Genomic DNA, 22820 nt, shown 5'->3' on the forward strand with positions numbered 1-22820 from the left:
AACTAATGTTAACTAATGAAACCTTATTGTAAAGTATTGTCAAAATATTAAAAAGTGAATACATTTATATTTCTTGTGTGAGATGGTCAACAACTCAACGCAGTGTAAATAGTGCATGATTCAGTGTGAAAAAAAAAATTATTAAAATGTGTGTTTGTTTGATTGATTGATGAGTATAACCCGTGAGTGCAGTTTACTTATTCAATCATATTTTTGTTATATCTCTCCATCCATATAGTCTAGTATGATATTTCATTTGTGTCTTCATTCAAAAACAAAACTGGTTGCAATGGGGGAATTTCCAGTTCATCATAATTTTATAGGTCATTTTAAATGATATTATTTTTTTTTTTTTTCTGTCAAATGGACAGTTTCTCTGTAAACAGTTGTATTTTTGATCTGTGGCATCATTGTCTTTCACTCCACTGCATGTTCATAATGGCCACACACCACCCCAACATCCTCGTCATGAGAACAGTTGTTTTTGCCCAGTTTGGCGTGTTTGCAGTGTAACAGAGTCCGTTCCGTTCCTTCACACTCGACGTCGTCCAGCAGGATCCTGACTTCGCTGGCTCCCGGTCCGAGCTCTGCTCTCTTCGCCACGCGTTCGACCACGGGGAATCCCAGCTGCCGGCAGACGACCGCCGCGGCCTGCGTGTTAAACATGTCGTCGCACACCGTTCCCCATTCGCCGCGCACGAAGATCTCGACCCGGCCGCGGTCCTTCCACCCGTCGGCGCTGACCAGCCTCACTGTCCCGGAGCGGGGCCGACCCCTGCGGTCTCCTTTCCTCCTGGGTTTCCCTCGACCTCGTTTCCCAGGTCTGCCTGTTTGGGTCTTTGAGGTGGGTGTGGGTTTGGGTGCCGGGGTCCAGTACGAGGGCCGGGCGGTGGGTTTGGGTTTTGGTGCCGGGGTCCAGTACGAGGGCCTGGCGGGGGTGTTGGGTTTGGGTGCCAGGGTCCAGTACGAGGGCCGGGCGGTGGGTTTGGGTTTTGGTGCCGGGGTCCAGTACGAGGGCCTGGCGGGGGTTTTGGGTTTTGGTGCCGGGGTCCAGTACGAGGGCCTGGAGGGGGTTTTGGGTTTTGGTGCCGGGGTCCAGTACGAGGGCCTGGCGGGGGTTTTGGGTTTTGGTGCCGGGGTCCAGTACAAGGGCCTGTCGGGGGTCAGTGGCCGAGGGGTCGTGTGGAGAGCACGTGGACGAGGCGTAGAGTGGCGGACTGTGGTCGCTGGAGGCGTCCTGCGAGTTGGCGTTTGTGGTGCTCGCGATCGTGGGGTTGGACTGGGTTTGGTCGGTTTTGGTTTGGGAATGGCAGTCGTTGAGGGTTTTTTGTTAATCACAAACTCTGTGAAACAAATCAAACAGAGTCAAAAAACTAGCTGAACAATCACCCTTTCTAGTGATTTAACTGCGATTGCTGTGCTTGTTTGCAGGGCTGCACGATTTGGCCAAATTTTTTGTGATTTGACTGTAAACAGCCCTTGAAGCTTATCTTTTGTTGATAAGCGCTTCTAATTGTTAGTATATGAAGATGGTTGGCACATGTGTTTCCAAATGCACGGTAAAATGACTCATGAGTTCATGAGGAGCAGCATTTACTGTGAACCGAGTTGCTGAAAACACCGGCAAATCAAGAGCTGCTCACGTGTAAATAAACACAGTGCTGCGCTTCAGTCCGAAACACGCAGCACATTCATATGCACTAACTAAGCCATATCACAATTTTGGTTTTATTTTTCTTAATCGTGCAGCCCTACTCAAATCTCACGCCTTCAATGGGAAGAATGAGTGTTTATTTACCTTCTTTAGGACTGAAATGAATCAGTTTTCCCTTGATGTTGACTGGAGTGGGCTTAAAGCTGCATTTGCCAGGAGGAGCCCTCCTAAATAGTGAAGAAAATGTCCAACTGTTTATTTCACAGCTTTTAACAGTAAGTACAAACATTGTACGCCTAAAACTAGCTTTTTGCTACATCTGCCAATGGCCGTTGACTTAAGAAAATTTACCAGCCACAAACATTTTTCATTAAACTGTTCTTGCAAAAAAAGGCAGTTATGACACACTCTATTCCAATTTCGATACCAAAGCTAAAGCTACTACCCTAACTATACATTATTAAAGACAAGTAACAGTTGTTTTCAGGTAGAGACATTGAATAAAGTAATCAAAGGTAAAAAAAAAAAAAAAAAAACACTGCATAGTCTTCATAAATAAACATAGATTAATCCTTATTAAAGGTACAAAACTTATTCAGTCAAGATCAAGGCCGTAACCAGGGTTTGAAAATTAGTGAGGTCCAGGGTGTTGAGTAAAGAATTGTGCTATAATAATGGTTAGGCCATTGGACCCACATTTCCCCATGGACATTAAGCTGCGACACTTTTTTTTTTTTTTAAGGAATTTGCCATATATATATATATATATATATATACAGGGTTTAAATTTGGATTTAATTATGTGTGGGGTAGTCTCTCACAATTTTTTTTGAAAAATAAACCATTAAATGGCACTTTCTGGAGAGTTTTGTGCAAAGAAATATAGAAAAAAAAGTAGGTCTAGCAAGTCTTATATTTCTGTAATTCACACAGATCAAACACAAATATGCTGGCTGAATAGATTTGCTAGTTGAGAAACACTGCTTTAATTAATATTTTTATAATGACTTTGTGAAAGGTTAACTAAACAGCATGTAAGTTATTTGGAAAATTTCATTCTGTAACATACAGATCTGTATTATGCTATTGTTTTTGATAGTTGTATACATTTACAGATAATCATTGCATTTGTCTTACCGAATGTGGTAGCTTTATGCAATTACAGTTTGTCTATAAGCTTTTTTTTTTTATTAGTGCCGACAGTAAAATGTTGCCAGATATTGCAATGAAAAACAAGCAAAGCAAAACAAAATAATAATATTAATCCGAAATAAGTTCAAAGCTTGAGTTTTGGAAATAAGATTAATATATCACCAACCCTAACATGCAAATTTCCACTTTAATAACTTCCTAAAGTGTCACATTAAATCAGAAAAACAGGTCCAGGAGACGACTACCACCTTTCCATTAGGTGGATCTGGCAACACGGAGGCTGCACCCGCGCCCTCACTCACAGCGCGCTCCCGTTCACGGCGACCTCATAGCTGGCTACGGCCATGGTCAAGATCAGTGAAGGATTTCGTTTCTTTGCCTTTTGCTGTTTGATTAACATTAAATCTACAGACAGCAGCTTAAATATTAGGCTGCTGTCACTTTAAGACTAATACACGGATCCAATACACTGATACTGGTATACATCTTTCTCTACTGTTTACGTTTATTTAAGCCATAACCAGGTTTACTTGGATACTCGCAGAGACGGGCATTTTTGAATATTTTTTTGTGAATTTGTCCGTTCAAGAGCAAGAAGACGTGAAAGAGAGCTCAATTCAGTATTTGCTTCAGATGTTTGCGCACACAAAACTTTCCATACAGCGTGCAAGTAACGAATTGAGTTATTTTTTACCGTCTTCTTGCGCTTGAATATTTAAATGGCCAAGGTTTAAAGTCTCGTGACGATGCAGCGCTGGCCTGTTAATTGTCACGAACGATCTTCATGTTTGTTTTACTGTTATGATTTCACAACATTGCATTGTTAGAATTCATAAAAATGGCGATTAACACTATTTCATATACTCGCCAACACCTGTTTTATTATTCGCATTTGGCGCTTGGCGATTGTTAATTTTAGGTCCTGCCAGTGCTTACACACATAATCGAACAACAACAGAAAAAAAAACTTTAACTATTGCTCATCGGAGAGAATAAATTAAAGGATTTTTATTTTGTGCAAGCTATTTCCCCTAACCCTAACACTTCATTTATTAATTTATTTTGATATATTCTAAGAGGCATTTTGGTATAATCAATATAGACAATCAAATTTGGCAGGGGAGGGGTTATTTTTTCTCCTACAGCTCTGCATTACCATCACACCTCTAGTAAAGTCAGTATAAAAACCCTAACTGTGAAGTTTTATTAAGTGGATGTTAACAGAACTTAAAGTCTGTGTCAGTATCAATACAGTGTGTGTACCTCGAGGGATCCACTATTTTATACACCACTCCGGCTCTGGCTGTGGCACTCGCCGCTCCCGTCGCAAGGAAGTACAGCTCACCTGAAACACACACACACACACTCTTAGGAAAAAACGGTTCAGTGGGGTTCTAGAACCCTCTATTAAAGACCCCTTTATGCCAAAAAGGTTCCAAATAAGGAGAAATGTCTTAAATGACTGCATAATACTTCCATGTTTAATGGTTTATTCAATTTTTTTCTAGTAATAAAGTATGTTTACGAGCTGTCTAATTCATAAACTTGAATTAAAAGAAAAACAATGTATTAAAACTAAATCCAGTGCAACAGTTTTCACCCCCTTTTTTAGTGGCACTGGGTTCCCAAAGTCTTTTTTCCATTCATTTTTCCCAAAGGAATTTTATAAAAGTCTTCGTTAAAGAGTTATAAGCCATGAACCAAGCCAACCAGGGACGAGGTGAATCACAACACTACAAACTTTGATATGAAGAAAAACATTTTTGAAGATCGGAACAAAATGACAAAGGTACAATGTGTACTTAATGGCTTTAGTGATTTAAAATGATTTACAAATGTTGATTTTAAATGTTGAAAAATATGGATTTGTACTATATACAAACATTTTGAATGTAGAGAGATCGACTCGTTACATAATTCGAAACACTTCATGGAAGTGGGCGGAGCCAAATAACTATTGGTGTAATTTTCTGTACACCATCATGGGTAATGTATTTATCACCAGGAATTCTGCTGAAATAATGCAGAAGCAAATATAACACTGATGAACAACCTTGTAGCTTACAGCATGTCTTTACACAGACTTTAAAGGTTTATAAGTTATCGTTCAAAATCAATGTCCCTATGGAGAAAATTAATGGAGCTTTTACTTCCGGAACCCGACTGTTGCACTCAAACCTTTCCTTCTAAAAATTGATATTGATGACTGTATATTAGAGAAAATAATAAGCTGTTGAAGACCCTAAAAATAATCACACACAGAGCTGCTCTCAAGTTACCTGCCTCATCTTCGCCAAATGATATGATATACTTGTAGTAGCTGTTTATAAGTTTAGGGAAACTGCACGTTTTGTCAGCGCCCATACAAATCTCCTTATAGTTCCATTTTCCCGTCTCAGTGTTTTCCTTTAGGGACATCAGGCGCCTAGGATGCAAATAATGGGAGAAGTCTGATTTATTCAGTGCATAGTAATCATACAAACAATGAAATAAATCAGCCATTATGGGAAAGTAGCATGCATTAGTCTTGTGTTGATATTCTTGTTTATATGTTATTATATTGGACTATATTTCAAGTACTAGAGAAAACATACGTACCCACTCATAAAATCCCCAAAGATATACAGACCATTCAGATTGGGCATCTGGCAGCCTCTGTAGATGTAGCCGCCAGTTACAGACTTGCCGATTTTATGTGGGTAAGCAAATATCGGAAGGATATCGTCTATGGAAAAGGCAAAATAAAGATATTTTTCTCTCATAAACTCTTCAAAACTCAACTGGAACCAACAGCAGTTTGTGAAAACTGGAGCTGTATTCTTAAAAATCTTTAAAAATAAATGAAGAAAGGATAACTTTATAAGAAAGTAGTTTTCAAATATTTTCTTCAGAACAGATTTTTTAATGAGAATAAAATGACAGGCTTTTATGTTGTCTGATTATATACTAGCCTACAGGTGAGATTGGCTTGTCCAATACAACAAATTCGTTACTTCAACATTTGTAAAGTGCACAAAATTGATCAAATTACTGTAACCATCAATATTTTCTGGGTTACCTTGTAATTTGACATCAAGAAATATAAAATAATGGTTGCACTTTATTTTACCGTATGTGTACAGTGTACTTACCCAAGAATGGGTAATATAAGGTGACGTACTCGGTCACTACGTAACTTCGGTTCCGTGAGATACCGGAACGAGTACTGCGTGTCTAGACGCTGTTATGGGGAAAACTTATTTTTTATCCGAATTTTTTTTATCTGAAGCCTTTTTAATTACGCAGTGAAACTGCACGGCCATTGCTTCGTGCAGATTAATAAAAGGAACCAATGGCGAGGCAGCGGAGCTACACGAGCCTATGGCAGAGAAGCCCGGCAGATCGCACCAATTTGGGCGTGGCATTTGGCTATAAAAGCAGACGATCTGGCATAGGATACTCAGATTAAGTACTAACAGTTCCCGTATCTCACAGTAACAGTACTCATTCCCATATCTCACCGAGTACCTTCCCTTTCGATACTTTACTCGTACTGCGTAGCTAGATTCTGTTATGGGGAACCAATGCAATCACGCCATGCTATGGCTGCATAATGACTATAATGATATACTTGACCTCAAGCCCAAGCAGAGCCTAGAGGAACCAAGACATAATAGGGAATACTCATTTCGTTAGGGTCTCCGACGTGACTTACTTACGTCGGAGCCGCCTAGGAACGTAAACCAGGAAGAACTCATAGAGGTCGATCCTGCCCTAGACAATCGTTCCAAGAAAACCTGTATGGCCTAGGCACTAGAAGGGCCGAGAGCTGGTTAGGTAAGAGAAGGCAATAGTCTGTTACCAGTAGCCCAGACCCTGATCGGAGCCACAAAGGTATTACAGCAATAGCCAATAGCCACAGTTACCCCATATAGTAGGGGGGGAGAGTTCATAGTGGTCTGGGCTCGGCTTAGGCCAAATCCACTAGACAGAAAGGACTTGTGCCTGCAGAGAAGGGACTTCTAGATTGTAAAACTTGGTAAATGTGGACGGCGAGGACCAGCCGGCCGCCGCACAAATATCACCAATGGAGACACCACTGGACCAGGCCCAGGACGAGGCCATGCCTCTAGTGAAATGAGCTCTTACTCTGATGGGGCGTTGTTGGCCCGTCGAGGAGTAGGCTAGTGTCCATCTGGATATCCTCTGCTTCGTGACTGGATGCCCTTTGGTGCGGCCTCCAAAGCATTCAAAAAGCTGTTCCGCGTGTCTAAAATGTATATTCTCAAACATAAACCTGCAGAGTAAATGCAGCTCTCGTTCATCATGCCCTGCGCTCTGGATGGAGTAGAGAGCACCTTAGGTATATAACCATGCTTTGGTTTGAGGACGACTTTGCAGTCGTTTGGCCCAAATTCCTATTGAACTTGTAGGATCATTAAAAACTAACTGTCCTCCCTGTAAATCACCTTTAGCCACTACTGTACATGCTGAAATTAAATTTGAAAATTGAAAGGCTTGCTTACTGAGTGACGAGTTGGAGCACAGTTTGTTGTCGTAACAGGAGAAGCCTTCTTTTGCCCTCCATCCATAGTTCCCTCCATTTTCGATCAGATCCACTTCCTCATATTTATTCTGCCCAACATCCCCGCAGAACATTCTGCCTCGGCCCTGGCCGCTGACTGGATCGCCCCTGTCGACTGAACATCTCCACATGTTTCTCACACCGTAGGCGTAGATCTCTGGCCTCGAGTCGCTCTCTCCTACAAAAGGATTGTCTGATGGGATACTGTAGGGGGCGCCATGATCGTTGTTGTCTACGTCGATTCGCAGGGCTTTGCCTAGAAGAGTGGACCTGTAACATCACAGTGTTTGTTTTCACTTGAGAGAAGCATTTGTGTTTTACAAAAAGGGTTTGTATTAGATTAAAGTAATACAAATAATTGATCCTATAAGATTGCACTCGTAAGTCTATAGTAGTTTAAACCTGCCCTGTAAACATTTGCACCGTCTGCTGATCCTTTTCTCTCTCTCATCATTGCTAAACTCATGCTAGACCTCTCACGTCCCACAATGCCGTATGTCAATATTGACACTGGCATGGGCTTGAACTGTCCGTGAAGAGGCTCATTTTCCATCCTGTGAAAAGAACTAAAGCTTCTCTTGGCTTAGATCTGTCCTTCGTTCAATTTAGCTTTTTTCTGCTTTGTTATTTTTCTGTTATTTTTTGTCTAATTATTAGATTAGTTATTTATTGGATTAGATTTATGGATTATTATGTTAATACCAATCAACTTCAGACCAGGGTCGTTATTTATTACTAAAATTAAAACCATAAAAAAATAATTTGGCCTTTTTGAATAGGCCTAATAATATCGTATATTCAATTTATATATATATATATTCAATGCATCATATATATGTATATACAGTATATATAAATAAATAAATAAATAAATATATATATATATATAAATAAATATATATAAATAAATATATAATGTAAACTTATTTTATTTCTGCTGGTTGATAAGGAAACATTTTTCTAAAAAAAAAAAACTAAAATGAAATAAAAATTAATAAAAACTGTATAAACATTTTAAAAATGAAAATTACAAAAACACACACAATTTCTAAACTTTTAACTTAAATGAAAATGAAAACAGAATATTCATATAAAATAACAATAAAAAAATATAAATACAAAAACTAATAAAAAATATGAATAAAAACTATACAAACATAATACTGCTACAGATATAAATAAATAAATCCATAAATAAATATATAGACCTAAAACGCACAAGAGGCATCTATTCAGATATAGCACATCATGTAAACAATAAAAAAAATGTTTCATCCATACATTTTCAGTGTTATGTGTTAATGCATATGATTAGTATATTGATCAAATGCATTGTGATTATATTAAAGGCTTTGCAAAGAGGCTTTTATTAAAAAAATAGAAATGTACTGCTTTACTCACTTTATTTATAGCCATTCAAAAGTAGCTAGGTACTGACATGTGACATGCATTCAAAACTAACCAGAAATCAGAGCCCTTTTTTTTTTAAAGTTACTGTGATTGCTGATAGTGTTTTATTCTACAAATAAATGAAACCTGCTTCTACAGGCTTGCATACAGTAGGTAATAATCTAGATCTTCTCACCACAGAAGGTTGATATAAAGCTGAAGACGAAGCTTTTTAATAATGTGTGTGGTACAGAAGACCATCAGTAACTACGCAACACTGCAATTCAAAATGCAAAGTGTCAATACAGTACAAGCCAGTATACACTCCTCTGTTAGTCATCGACACCAGGACTCCAAGACTGCAGTGGCTACGACAGGTTTCTCTGTAAGAATGAAAGGCTTGTGAAACTGTGAGTTTCATCGTGCCACTCTCTATATTCGGCAGGCACTGCCAGCTCTGCTCATGTCACGGGGAAAGGAGGGTGGCGAGCCAACGCTAATATTTTGAGGCGGTCTGGCTAAATGTGCATAACTCAACTGGGGCACATGTACGCCAAACTTCTAGATTTAAACTGCCTAAATTAGGCTTTTGAGCTCCGAAATTGACAAAAACACCATTAAAGTCATCCATACGGCTTGTGATCCACACTTTGTTTTACTTGAACGGACCACTTTTATGGTGTTGGGTATCAAGGGCAAGAAGACTGCAAGAAGCACACTGTTTTGTTTGGTCGACGTGGTCATTTTCTACCACACAAAAAATTGCAGTCTTAGATCATTTTATTATATAATATATCTGATTTGTCTAATTTGATTAATGAGCTAATAAACGTATAACCTGCAACTGTTGCCTTGAAGAGTCGTTTCTACTTGAATCAACAATTAAAATTATTAGTATAAATGAATCTATTTAGGTGGATTTATAAAACATTCTATAACATTAAGGCAAATATAGAGTGTGAAGATTACTCACTTGTTTTGAGAATTCCCAAACTTCCCGAAAGGGTCTCCTGCTTTGCCACCATCTCCTATGAATATGTACAGATAGCCATCCAGCCCAAACAGCAGCTGACCTCCATTGTGGTTTGATGCAGGCTCATCAACCTCTAGAAGTGTCCTGTTAACCAAAATAAGCATCACGGTGACCGACAACAATCACACATCTAAAAGAAAGTTCTTGGATAGAAAGTCCTGTATTTCAGAATCTGAATCTGAAAGCTTTTAACCCTATAAATCCTAATGATACATGAATCTCTAAAGCCTCTAAATTACCAACATCACTTACAACTTTGCTGAAAAACATGTTGCACACAATCTAATACATGCCTTCTGCAGTCTGATAGTTTAGACCTTATTAGCCAATGAAAGGCCTTTTAGTATGTAAAAAATTCTGGTTCATGTGTCTTTTTGCTGTGAAATCTTTATTGATTAAAAAAAAAAAAAAAAAAATTTGAGGAAGGTTTATTTGACATATTATCATAAAATTGAGGTGATTTTTCATCTTTGAGTTTGAGCTCCATATTCTCACTATATCATATTTGAGCCACACAAGCCTGGTGCATCAAATAGGATACAAAATATAAAACTTTTTTTGGGACTCTTTATTGACATCTGTATGTGAGACATGAAATTGCAAGTAACTGTTGTGAAACGAATGGTTTGTGGTTAGCCTTTGTTGATTGTGATTGTCACCACATCAGAGAAGATCTGAATAGCTATACATCACTATCACTGCGAGACATTAGCCCCTTTCACACAGAGATTTCTGGAAAATACACAGATATTGTGTCCCAGGATCGTTTGATCTTGGTTCATTCACACTGCCAGTGATTTTCCGGAATCTGTGAGTGCGTTTACACACCCTGAAAATCCAGAGCTCTCAGCGAGTCACTCTGGCATCGAGTAATGATGCTCATTAACTATGCACTTGTAGCCGAGCTGCACCAATCACATCGGTGTCTCTGATATAGGCGGGCCAGAGGCGAGCTAAACAGATGACGACAGCGCTGTGACGTCATTAGTAAACATTGCAAGATGGCTATGGATGAACACCAGTTGTTGGAAACGGCTTTGGCCGCTACAATGAGCGAGTTAGATATGGCTTTTTATCTAAAAGAGGAACAGAAGACGGCGCTCGAATCGTTTCTTTGCAAGAAGGACGTTTTTGCTGTTTTGCCGACCGGATCTACCAGTTAGCGCCGCTGGTAGCGAAGCGTATGGGGCGTATTGTTGTGATTGGTCGTAGTGTTATCCAATTGCGTGCAGTGAGATTTTCGAATGCATACTTGGTGCCGCCACTCGAGCTGGGCGATTTTCAGAGGTGGACAGAGTACAGAGCTTTGTTACTTGAGTAAAAGTACAGTTACCCCTTGCTAAATTTTACTCAAGTACAAGTAAAAGTACTACAGTCAGATGTCTACTTAAGTAAAAGTACTAAAGTACTTGTTTTTAAAAGTACTTGAGTATCAAGAGTACAAGAGTAGATTTTCTAAATATTGCAATACTAATCTACTGCCACAGTGCTTACATTTATGCACAGAAACGTCCTACATGGAGTTATGAAAAATGTTAATACCCTGGAGAATGTAAAAGGAATTGAAAGTAAAATGAAGTCATTTTCATATTTTTACCATGTTGCTTTATTTAATTTAATCAAATTTTTGGGGGGTCCCATCTTTAAATGCGGGGACAACACACACACACACACACACACACACACACACACACACACACACACACACACACACACACACCACATGTAAGGGTGGCACTGCCAATAAAGCACCTAAAAGCTGTCACAAAGAACCGGCAAAAGGAATGATTATGAATATGTTAAATATAGCAAGGAGATATTTTAATTGTTTATTAATAAACACTTGTTAATAAACAAGTGTTTTCTTTGTCAGTGTCGGAACGAAGACGAAATTCAGGTTAAAGAAAGGTTTTGTGTTTTCTGTTTGATGTCTCTGTGAAAGTTTTAAAGCATTTTTTATGCCGCTTTCAGAGCGCTCATGTCCGTAACGGAGAACAAGTCCATAACATTGTTTTTTCCTCATAAATGCAAACCCGAAAAATAAAGTAAAACAAAATTAATATTTTATGTACTGTGGAGACTGAGCGCCAACCCTTCTTCATTCGCTGGGTAGTAGCCTACTTTGGTTTCCGCAGTGTAATTCACATAATCAGTAAAAATATATTTTGCCTCCTGAAGTTTTTCTTTTAAGAAATCAGAAATCCCTCGTGGCTACGCCACTGCCACATTTGAACCTGACTGTGTTAAACACACCACATACTCAAGAACATCAAACCAAATGCTTGGCTTACATTAATGTGTAATATAAAATCTGACCATGGAGTTGACTTTGGCGGAAAGCTGAAAGTGATTGCTGATAGGCTGTCCCAATCAGTGGCGCCTGCACAATCCAATCACGTTTGAGAGGGAACCAACAAATTGAGGGTTTCCGAGATTTTTCTTTTTGTTTTACTTTTTTTTTTTTTTTACTCGGGTACTCACGGTTATGGATAGAAATGTATTGGAGTAAAGAGTACAATATTTGCCTCTCAAATGTACTTGAGTAAAGTCATGAGTAATCCCCAAAAATGATACTCGAGTAAAGTACAGATCCCTCAAAATTGTACTTAAGTACTGTACTCAAGTAAATGTACTCCGTTACTGTCCGGCTCTGCCGCCATTACTCAATGGTAGACCCTTAATCTTTCAGATTTGGGTCTGGATTTCCAGGCTAGCATTCACGCACGTGTAACGTACGAGCCGAAAACATATACACTAACGCATCGCATACCGTTCCACAAAGCTGGCGAACGATCTCAGCTTCAGCGCGGATAGTAAGGAGCTCCTGGTCTCTGCTTCATTCCAGTTTACAGACATGGATCCAGACATGGAGTTGGATCCAGATCTAAGGGGTGGAGATGGGTAGGATTAGGGGTGGGGTTAGGGATCAGGGAGTGGAGATGAGTAGGATTAAGGGTGGGGTTAGGGATCAGGGGGTGGAGATGGGTAGGATTAGGGGTGGGGTTAGGGATCAGGGGGTGGAGATAGGGTAGGATTAGGGGTGGGGTTAGGGATCAGGGAGTGGAGATGGGTAGGATTAGGGGTGGGGTTAGGGATCAGGGAGTGGAGATGGGTAGGATTAGGGGTGGGGTTAGGGATCAGGGGGTGGAGATGGGTAGGATTAGGGGTGGGGTTAGGGATCAGTGGGCGGAGATAGGGTTGGATTAGGGGTGGGGTTAGGGATCAGGGGGTGGAGATGGGTAGGTTTAGGGGTGGGGTTAGGGATCAGGGGGTGGAGATGGGTAGGTTTAGGTATATGCAAGGTGGGAGGAGTTGGATCTGGATCCATCTCCTCCCACTGGATTTCGTGTTCTGCAGTGAGGACCATCTCCAAATTCCCGGGATCAGTGCGCTGTGTGAAAGGGGCTATACAGTACGGCCTACAAAAATAATTGTTGTTTAAGCAAGTATCTGTCTGAAATCATAATATCTGGAACACGTGAGGATGAATGATGAAATAATATGTGCCAATGATAGCCTATGTATCAAAAATGTATTTCTAACAAAAACAAATCATGTCCCTTAGTGTATACTTTAAGCTTGAACCACAGCATTTGATGCATATTGTCAATTATCAAAGATTATTAAATTTAAAAAGATTTTGAATCGAAACTATGAATAAAAGTTGAAGACGACATAAACTTTGAAACTGGTTTGAGAAAGCCTAGCCAGAAAATGTATAATAAGAACAGACAGACGATGGATGGATGGATGGATGGATGGATGGATGGATGGATGGATGGACGGATGGGTGGATGGATGGATGGATGGATGGATGGATGGATGGATGGATGGATGGATGGATGGATAAATAGATAGACTGTCCTGCCATGTTTACTGACATGCTTTCCTTATCTGTGTTGAAATGACTCTCGCTCTCACCTTTCCGAGGAGTGATCCAGCATATTCATATCTGAATCGGACACGACGAACTCACTGACGCGAATCTTCTCCTGCTTCTTCACAGACACAGAGTAGTAGACGTAGGCCTTTTTCACCTTCGTGAATTGAGGATGCAGGGCAATGCAGAGGAACCCTCGCTCATCTCCTGCCCAAGGTGATGTTAGAACCGCCCTGGTCAGATTCAGGAACGGCCTGTCAATTCTAGAACCATTCGGCAAGTAAACCCACACGTAACCCAGCTGCTCGGCGACAAAGAAGCGGTGAGTGCCGTCATTCGCATGTACCATCGCAACAGGATTGCGAAGACCATTCGCAACCTCTTCCAGGCACAGCTGTATGCAGCCTTGCGGATCCGCCTTCACATCTCCCAGGTTGGCGTTGAGCTTGTCGTCAGAGAGGACGTTTGGGTAACAGTACTCTGGATCTTTCAGCTCAAGGTATTTGCAGAACTTGCTTCGGTCTTCTTCAATAGCAGAGGTTTCATTGTAGTTGGTCAGAAGGCTGAGAGTGTACCGACAGTGGAGCCAGTAATCCCCACAGTAGTTTCCACAGAGTCCGGGAAGCTCCCGCATCGGGGTGTTGGCGTCTTCTGCATCGTACAGATGTGCCGCATAAGGGGAGCATTCCTGAAACAAGCAAATCAACGGATCAACATTTTACATTATTATTATCTGACAGTTTCTCAAAGACTTATCAACATTAGCTACTTCAGGACACTGAGTCTAAGATTCGGCTTTTAAGCAGAATTCGGATTGTAAAGAAGGTCCATTGCCTTTTTCTTAAAGCACAGCTTACACAGAAGTTGCTTTCAAACAAAGCAGTTTCTGTTCGTCAACATACACAATATGCATGCATTTCGTCTGGGAAAATTTGCAGAATAACAGTAAATGTGACTGCACCTAAAGATGATGATAACTAAAACTTTAATGTATTAATAATTGTTCTAATGCAAGGGCGATAACTGTAATTTAAAAATAATAATTGATCTTTGAGAATAGGGAAGTCCACACCACAGCTAGAGATGAGGACACAGAAGAAGGTCGTGGGAATCACTTTCAGGAAGATTTTTTTTCAGCTGATGAACAATAAAAACACGATAGCCAGTCAGAATCCACCCATTTTAGAAATAGTATAAAGAAAAGTTTAAATGTCATGTATATATATATATATATACACTCACCTAAAGGATTATTAGGAACACCATATTAATACTGTGTTTGACCCCCTTTCGCCTTCAGAACTGCCTTAATTCTACGTGGCATTGATTCAACAAGGTGCTGAAAGCATTCTTTAGAAATGTTGGCCCATATTGATAGGACAGCATCTTGCAGTTGATGGAGATTTGTGGGATGCACATCCAGGGCACGAAGCTCCCGTTCCACCACATCCCAAAGATGCTCTATTGGATTGAGATCTGGTGACTGTGGGGGCCATTTTAGTACAGTGAACTCATTGTCATGTTCAAGAAACCAATTTGAAATGATTCGAGCTTTGTGACATGGTGCATTATCCTGCTGGAAGTAGCCATCAGAGGATGGGTACATGGTGGCCATAAAGGGATGGACATGGTCAGAAACAATGCTCAGGTAGGCCGTGGCATTTAAACGATGCCCAATTGGCACTAAGGGGCCTAAAGTGTGCCAAGAAAACATCCCCCACACCATTACACCACCACCACCAGCCTGCACAGTGGTAACAAGGCATGATTGATCCATGTTCTCATTCTGTTTACGCCAAATTCTGAGTCTACCATCTGAATGTCTCAACAGAAATCGAGACTCATCAGACCAGGCAACATTTTTCCAGTCTTCAACTGTCCAGTTTTGGTGAGCTCTGGCCAATTGTAGCCTCTTTTTCCTATTTGTAGTGGAGATGAGTGGTACCCGGTGGGGTCTTCTGCTGTTGTAGCCCATCCGCCTCAAGGTTGTGCGTGTTGTGGCTTCACAAATGCTTTGCTGCATACCTCGGTTGTAACGAGTGGTTATTTCAGTCATAGTTGCTCTTCTATCAGCTTGAATCAGTCGGCCCATTCTCCTCTGACCTCTAGCATCAACAAGGCATTTTCGCCCACAGGACTGCAGCATACTGGATGTTTTTTCCTTTTCACACCATTCTTTGTAAACCCTAGAAATGGTTGTGGGTGAAAATCCCAGTAACTGAGCAGATTGTGAAATACTCAGACCGGCCCGTCTGGCACCAACAACCATGCCACGCTCAAAATTGCTTAAATCACCTTTCTTTCCCATTCTGACAGTCAGTTTGGAGTTCAGGAGATTGTCTTGACCAGGACCACACCCCTAAATGCATTGAAGCAACTGCCATGTGATTGTTTGATTAGATAATTGCATTAATGAGAAATTGAACAGGTGTTCCTAATAATCCTTTAGGTGAGTGTATATTTCAGATAATAAGTGGTTTTGTTAAAGTAATGTTTTCTAATAAATGCTAATAAATAATTATGCCAAGGTTTATATATATATATATATATATGTGTGTGTGTGTGTGTGTGTGTGTGTGTGTGTGTGTGTGTGTGTGTGTGTGTGTGTGTGTGTGTGTGTGTGTGTGTGTGTGTGTATTTTTAATTATGGTTTTCCCTCTTTATGATATCAGGACAGTCATAGTACACTCTTAAAAATAAAGATTAGAACCATAAAATGCCAATAAAGAACCTTTATTTTGAATATGAATACATTTTAGATATGTTTTGAATAAAGAACCTTGATTTTTGAAATGCATGAGTTGCATTTAAAAAATAAAATAAAATGATAGATCCACAAACAAAATAGCGTCCTGTCATTGGCCCATAAACACTGACTTGCTGCCATCGTCAATAAACCTTCAGTTAACCCTATAAATGCTCAAATAGCTAATTCATCCGAAATGTATTTGCTGTGTAAGCCTTTTCATTTCCATCCTCCTCATAGTCTGGCAAACGTGGCACTCTGCACGTCTTCTCTGCTGTCGGGATCCCGGGATTCAATCCAGCAGCTGGTCATGATGGTGTGAGCTATAAATACAGTGACTTTTGAACATTTTGGACTATCCAAGCCTTCATTATGCCTTAGCCACAACACCACACCCATCAGAGGACTGAACCAGCCTTGGCAATGCTGTGCCAGCTCGGGACTGGAAATCATCTGAGATTACTACAGTGACATTAAACAAACAATGGACCAGAAAGTGGTTTGGATCGATGGGGTATCTCGGCTCGTAACACATTGCAGACTTTGTAACATAGCCGAGATGCAGATGGGTCTCTCTAATGATGTTTGATTGCAATTCAAACGAAATATAAACCTATTTTATGTGGTATAAATGAGTCCAGCATTTCCTAAAGAACACACATGGTTATGTAATATCCTGCTAGCATAGAGAAAAAAAACTGAAATGAGTGTCTATATCAAGTAAACTTCTGAATCTACAAAATGTCACTGTAGTTTTCAGCCCTAATAAAAACTGTAAGTCATCATGGGACATGATTTCTGAGGACATGTGGTAAAAGATCACCCTCAAATGACTAATAACAGACTTCTCATCTGATTTTACTTCATAGATATCATATAAGATTAGTTGAGGTGTTACATTGAATGTTTAACCCCTTCGCTGTCACCCCCCTTTTTGAGAATGGGGGTTAAAATGCACTATTCAAACTTAAATGGTTGTAATTCAAGAATGATTTGGAAAATAGACCCAAGTTTGGTCTTGTTTCAAAGGAAACACTCAGCAGATTATTGCTGAAGTGAAAACACTTCAAAAAATGAAAGTATGAAAAAGTTATGGAAGTTAAAATTTACAGTAAATCAAATATACTGTACTATATATTTTTTATTTTATAAAAAAATATATATTTTACAAAATATTTTTTACTATAAAACTACTATAAAATCAAAGCCATATATCTAACCAAGTTGTGTTCCAAATTTGAAGTTGATATCACATAAATTGAAGTTCCCATGAGATTTTGTTGAGGCGTAGTACCAAAAATAGCCACCGGGTGACATACATTCCATTGAATTTAGTTGTATACATTCTGCCTTAACAAATTAATAAATTTCTGTCCAAATATCAATTCTGTCACAAAATTTGGAACCTTGAGACTTAGACCTTTCGGACTATGTGTTTTGTCAGGATTAGAAAAGGTTTTGATCATAAATTATGAAATATAATGATGCCCAAAAGGGGAGGAGCCTGATAAAATAATTTAGAGTACCGTTTCTATGGTAACGCAACGTTCAATTTCAAAACGGGTTTCACAGTATGAATTCTGAGTTTGTAAGCTTTCAAATGAGACCTAATTTATGATAACTACTAAAATACGTGATGTAATAAAAAAGGCGATAAAAAAAGATAATGTTATATTTTAGAGGACAATATATATATTATACTTTTTAGAGGATAATATTATATTATAATTTATATTGAAAAATACTAGATTATATGTTTTATTATGAACTTTTAGCATGAAAACCAAAGTTTCAATTATTAAAGGTGTGTGCGTCAACTTTTTGTGACAAAGGTCAGAACTCCTGTTATGACGCAGATTTTTTTGAGGTGCACTCTTGTCAAAAATTCATCGGTTACTCTTCCTACATAATTTGTAGCAAAAAACAGCAGTAAAATATCTATTTAGGAGTCTTAGACCTTTCCAACCATATATAGTTTGTCATAATTAGATTAGGATTTAATAGTAATATAGCAAAGTAAAGTTAGGCGTCCCGTATACGGGACGGTGACAGTTAAGGACTGCATGCAAGGTTATAGTAAACACTTAAACAATGCTGAAAAATCACCAATCCCCACGCTCGCTTATCTTCAGATGTACTATCCATACCTTCTGATCCTATTGTGAGTTTTTGTCCAGTCATTGTGTTCCTCTTTTTCTGTCCCTCATATAATTTTGTGTATATGGTTCTGTAATTATGAGACTCTGTTGGAGATCACAATCTCTGTTGTTATCAAGCCGCTGATGGATTCGGTTCAACAGATGGTCTCAGCAGGGTTTCACTCATCAACACATTTGCCCCACTCTACTGCACCTCAAATCCATTAGCTTATATGTTTGTGCCATTCACTCTTTAGGCAATTATGAGTTTACAGCTTTGGCTTGAAGCTTTTCTCTGTTGAAACAGAATAGGAAACAAACATTTGTGGTCTGTGATAACATTATAAACCTCAAGAGGGTGTTCAAAAGTGTGGCCTAAAGAACATGGCATGTCTGAGAATAAGACTACTGATTGCATTTTCATTATTTTGGAAAATTCGACTATTTATTTATGCAATAAAATGAGCTTTGCAAAAGTGCTTTGCAACCTCTGAATTGCAGCCAATATCAGCAACGTTGTTGAGAGTGTGATATTGATGTTATATACCAACCCCATCACACTAAATGCATCTCTATAGCACGCCGTGTGTTTATCGTGCAATTTATACACGAAAATGAGTTTTTACGTGCATATGATACGCATGGGTTGGTTAGCCCTCTGGGGTCCTTCATTTAACAGTCACAGTCGGGGCCTTCGGGTCCAAATGGACCCGAAGGGCGGGATTAATATTTATAAAAAAAAATCATAATGTTTTTTTTTTACTTGTTTTTTAAAATATTTTTTCTTTTCTTTTTTGGTGTTTTGAGATAATTTTATGATTTATAATTAATATTTATGCAATGATTATGACCTCTTTTTTCTCCTATTGAATATAACCTAATTTTTAAATTTGTAAAAAAAAAAATTTTTTTTTTTTTATTAAAGCTGTATTTCATTTTAGAGTCAAGCCTAGGCCTCATGAAAGCAATTTTTGAAATGAGATGGATGCCATCTGGTGGACACACTGAGCATTTTAAAAAACAGATATATGTAATCTGAATTTATTAGTGTGTATGTGTATAAAAGTGTGTTTGTGTGTATAAAAGTGTGTGTGTGTGTGTGTGTGTGTGTGTGTGGATGTGTCTGTTTTGCACTCTTGATGTTTTATAGATTCACCCCTTCACTGTTGTGTGCTTTTTTTCTGGATCGTGGCTGATTTGTAGATTGTACGCACAAAAAAACTCTGTATTTTCACATTTTTGCCAATTTCCCATTAATTTCCTATGGGGGTCCATTTGGACCCGAAGGTCCTGAGTGTTACTATTTTTTTTACAACCACTTAGACTATTCAAATCCTGTCCCCAATTTTTTTTTGGGTGCATACCAAGTACCAACAAAGTAACCAAATTTCAGACCATTCCGATATGATTTTTAATATTTTTTAATTTAAATGCCTCGGGTCCATTTGGGCCGAAGGACCCCAGAGGGTAGGTTTAGTAGTGGTGTGGGGTGTGTGTGTATTACACGCAAATGAACTGCGTATCAAATGCACGCGAAAACTGCGTATCATATGCACGCAGTAATTGCACAATAAAACACAATGCGTGCTATAGAGATGCATTTACGTGAGAACAGACTGTACTCACTTGTTATTTAACACTTCAGTAAAAAAGAAGGTATGTAACTTAGATTTTCGACACAATATATCCCAGATTTTTCTTCCCAGTACTTCTCCAAGCAACAAACAGTAGCGGCGTTATGTTCCTGAACGAATCAGAATTTTTGCACGAATCGGCTGAGTGAACAATTCAATGACTCACTCATAAAGACAGTGGGTGCATCCGAAATTGCATACTTCCCTACTATATAGTAGGTGAAAAAATTTATGTAAAAAAAAAAATAGTTATGCCAGTCACCGCCTGCATCTGAAATATCATACTTTCCTTCAGACACATGGCGCAATTGACTGGCGAAAATCTGGTGTGGCAAGCAGTAGTCCATGAGGGGCTGCCACTTTTACTTTCTTTTGTGTTTATTTATATATTAAAATGTTAAACGTTTGCATGTTCCCGCCTCCTTCTTCCCTGAATTACTAACCCCATTACATCTGGAAAGCACAAACAAGCTGATATAAACAGTGAAAAGTCCCAGTGCCGTTGAAATATTGAAACTTGGAATGCTGTTCGACCAATCAGATCGGTTCAAATCTGATGTATTATGAATATTTAGTAGCCTTTCCTACTCTTGTTCTTTTTTTCTATATATATATATATATTTAATATCATTGTTGCCGTGACCTTTGCACAGGAATATGATACATCCTATGCCTAGTGAGAGGAAGCATATATTTTCCTTCCCTGCAGGTTGGAGAACACAAGCAACTCCCTGTATCTGGGATAAATGTCCCAACAAAGGCAATCATTGAGCTCAGCTTCACCACTAAGTAGTCAAATAAATCAGGTGTTCCCTTTGCCAACCCAAATCCCACTGCAATCTCAAAACCATATAGTCAAATAGCATCATTTAATCCCAGCAGCCTTGAAGTGTCAATTATGTAGACACTAGTTGTGGTTGGGATGTCCTGAATGCCAACACTCAGATAAAGACACATATTAACTGTGAGATTTTAGTTTTTGGTGTGTGTTTATTTTTAAGACTGAAGTGTAAAATTCACATGAAATTACCATAGATATCTCACAGTTTATACTGATGTCATCATTCCTAAAAATAGCCCAGTCATTACTAATGCAGGAGTCATCCAGCCGTCTAAAAGCAAAGTCAAAACAAAAATGATGTAACTCACGCAATGATGTAACTTCCTCTGTATATAAACACTGATGAATGAGACAAAATATCATCACTTGCATCAAAACTGAATGAATAATTCAAATAATTATTGACTTAATTATTAAGTTATTTATTCAATATTAATAAAATGACGCAATTTATACAACAATCCTTATACGTCTCTATATTATACAGAGAATTGAATGGGCTAAAGTTAAAATATCCACATGCTGTTATTCAATTAAAGTCAGAATTACGCTGTCCTGAGACTCACCTGGCAAAGAATACTGCGGATGTACTTCCCACAGGCCATGAATCCCGAATGATCGAAGTAATCCATGATCTGGTAGAAGCGCTGGGAGATTTGGTTATCCCTGTCTAAGTCACAGCATCCAAATTTGGCGTACTCCTTGCAGAAGAGCAGGGGCTCGGGAGGCTGGAATGGAGGCTTGTAGTCCAGGCACTGCGGGTGGGCATTTCCCTGCGGAGAGATCAGGATCAGGAGCGCCAGCAGACTCAAGCATTGAGCTCTCCACACTGTCATTCCTCTCATTGCACAGGCGAAAACTCACACGTGTCTGCGTACAAAGGTGGCTTGTGCTGAGTTTGAGAAACACCAATGGTGTGGTGGAGTGGTTGCCGGTGGTGTGTCTCCCGCAAACATGTGCAAATGCACACACACACACAAACACACATGTGGCTCTAGGGGAAGAGAAACAGCCGGAATACTGCTACACAAGGCCCACTCATTCAACAGCCATGCTACACACACATACACATCTTTACAAACACACACTTCTCTATTCCCTCCCTCTTTCCACCCTGTCTCCTCCTCTGCCTTTCCCTCGCTTTCTCTCATTCTTCGGCAGATGCATTCCTTCTTCTTGCGGCTGGCCTGAACGCTTGCAGCCTCCCTCCCCCGAATGAACCCATGCCTCTTTCTCTTTCAAGCCATGCTAGTCCTTTCATTTCTAAGTAATTGTCCTATAAATCCGGTGCTTGTTACTCTTTGATTGGCTGTGTGAATCTTCAACCAAGCTTCTCAACCTCCCATGCTACATTTTGTGTTAAAAGACATTTTTAGTATGATGCAACATCGCTTTCTGTGTGTTCATAGGGTTCATGAGGTTTGTCTCTACAGGATTCGGGTCTCATGTCTACAGATTTTACGGCTCTTTTGCAAACACACTGTTTGGTTTGATTTTGCATCCTAACAGAAACTGGTACTCACTGACCCAGTGACCTATTTGGAATAGCTTACATAAACTCCAAATCTTTGAAGTATATATATATATATATTTTTTTTTTTTAAACTGTGCTTGAAGATAATATAATATGATTGGAAAAAGTCCACTTAAGTGTGTTTAAGTGTAAAGACTTTCTTTGTACACTTAAGTACACTTTAAAGAAGTGCACTTTGTAATAATGAGGTTTTGGAATGCTTGTACATTCGCCAGTACATACTATACATAATAGAATAACATATAAAGAAGTCTT

The 22820-nt window shown here is 39.2% G+C and overlaps 1 protein-coding gene across 1 annotated transcript; it reads right to left on the bottom strand.

Annotated features, from left to right (window-relative positions):
* Nucleotides 1–309: 309 nt before the first annotated feature.
* On the bottom strand, nt 310–21928 carry si:ch211-136a13.1 (HHIP-like protein 1). Its single transcript, XM_056234195.1, has 9 exons — nt 21598–21928; nt 13714–14360; nt 9733–9876; nt 7312–7640; nt 5405–5531; nt 5086–5231; nt 4070–4151; nt 1799–1881; nt 310–1343 (listed from the first exon to the last, which is right to left on the bottom strand). Exons 1-9 carry the CDS (start codon nt 21874–21876, stop codon nt 418–420), a joined length of 2763 nt encoding a protein of 920 aa, XP_056090170.1. The 5' UTR covers nt 21877–21928; the 3' UTR covers nt 310–417.
* Between the last annotated feature and the right edge of the window lie 892 nt (nt 21929–22820).

The sequence above is a fragment of the Rhinichthys klamathensis genome, unplaced genomic scaffold, assembly GCF_029890125.1.
Source record: "Rhinichthys klamathensis goyatoka isolate OS25496 unplaced genomic scaffold, OSU_Roscu_1.1 h1tg000391l_1, whole genome shotgun sequence".
NCBI classification, from domain to species: Eukaryota; Metazoa; Chordata; class Actinopteri; order Cypriniformes; family Leuciscidae; genus Rhinichthys; species Rhinichthys klamathensis.

Coding starts and splice junctions, on each gene's coding strand:
- si:ch211-136a13.1 (XM_056234195.1), bottom strand. CDS start 21,876: ATGAGAGGAATGACAGTGTGGAGAGCTCAATGCTTGAGTCTGCTGGCG. Junction 7,641..9,732: donor TTTGGGAATTCTCAAAACAA/GTGAGTAATCTT, acceptor GTGATGTTACAG/GTCCACTCTTCTAGGCAAAG. Junction 1,344..1,798: donor TCATTTCAGTCCTAAAGAAG/GTAAATAAACAC, acceptor TTTGTTTCACAG/AGTTTGTGATTAACAAAAAA.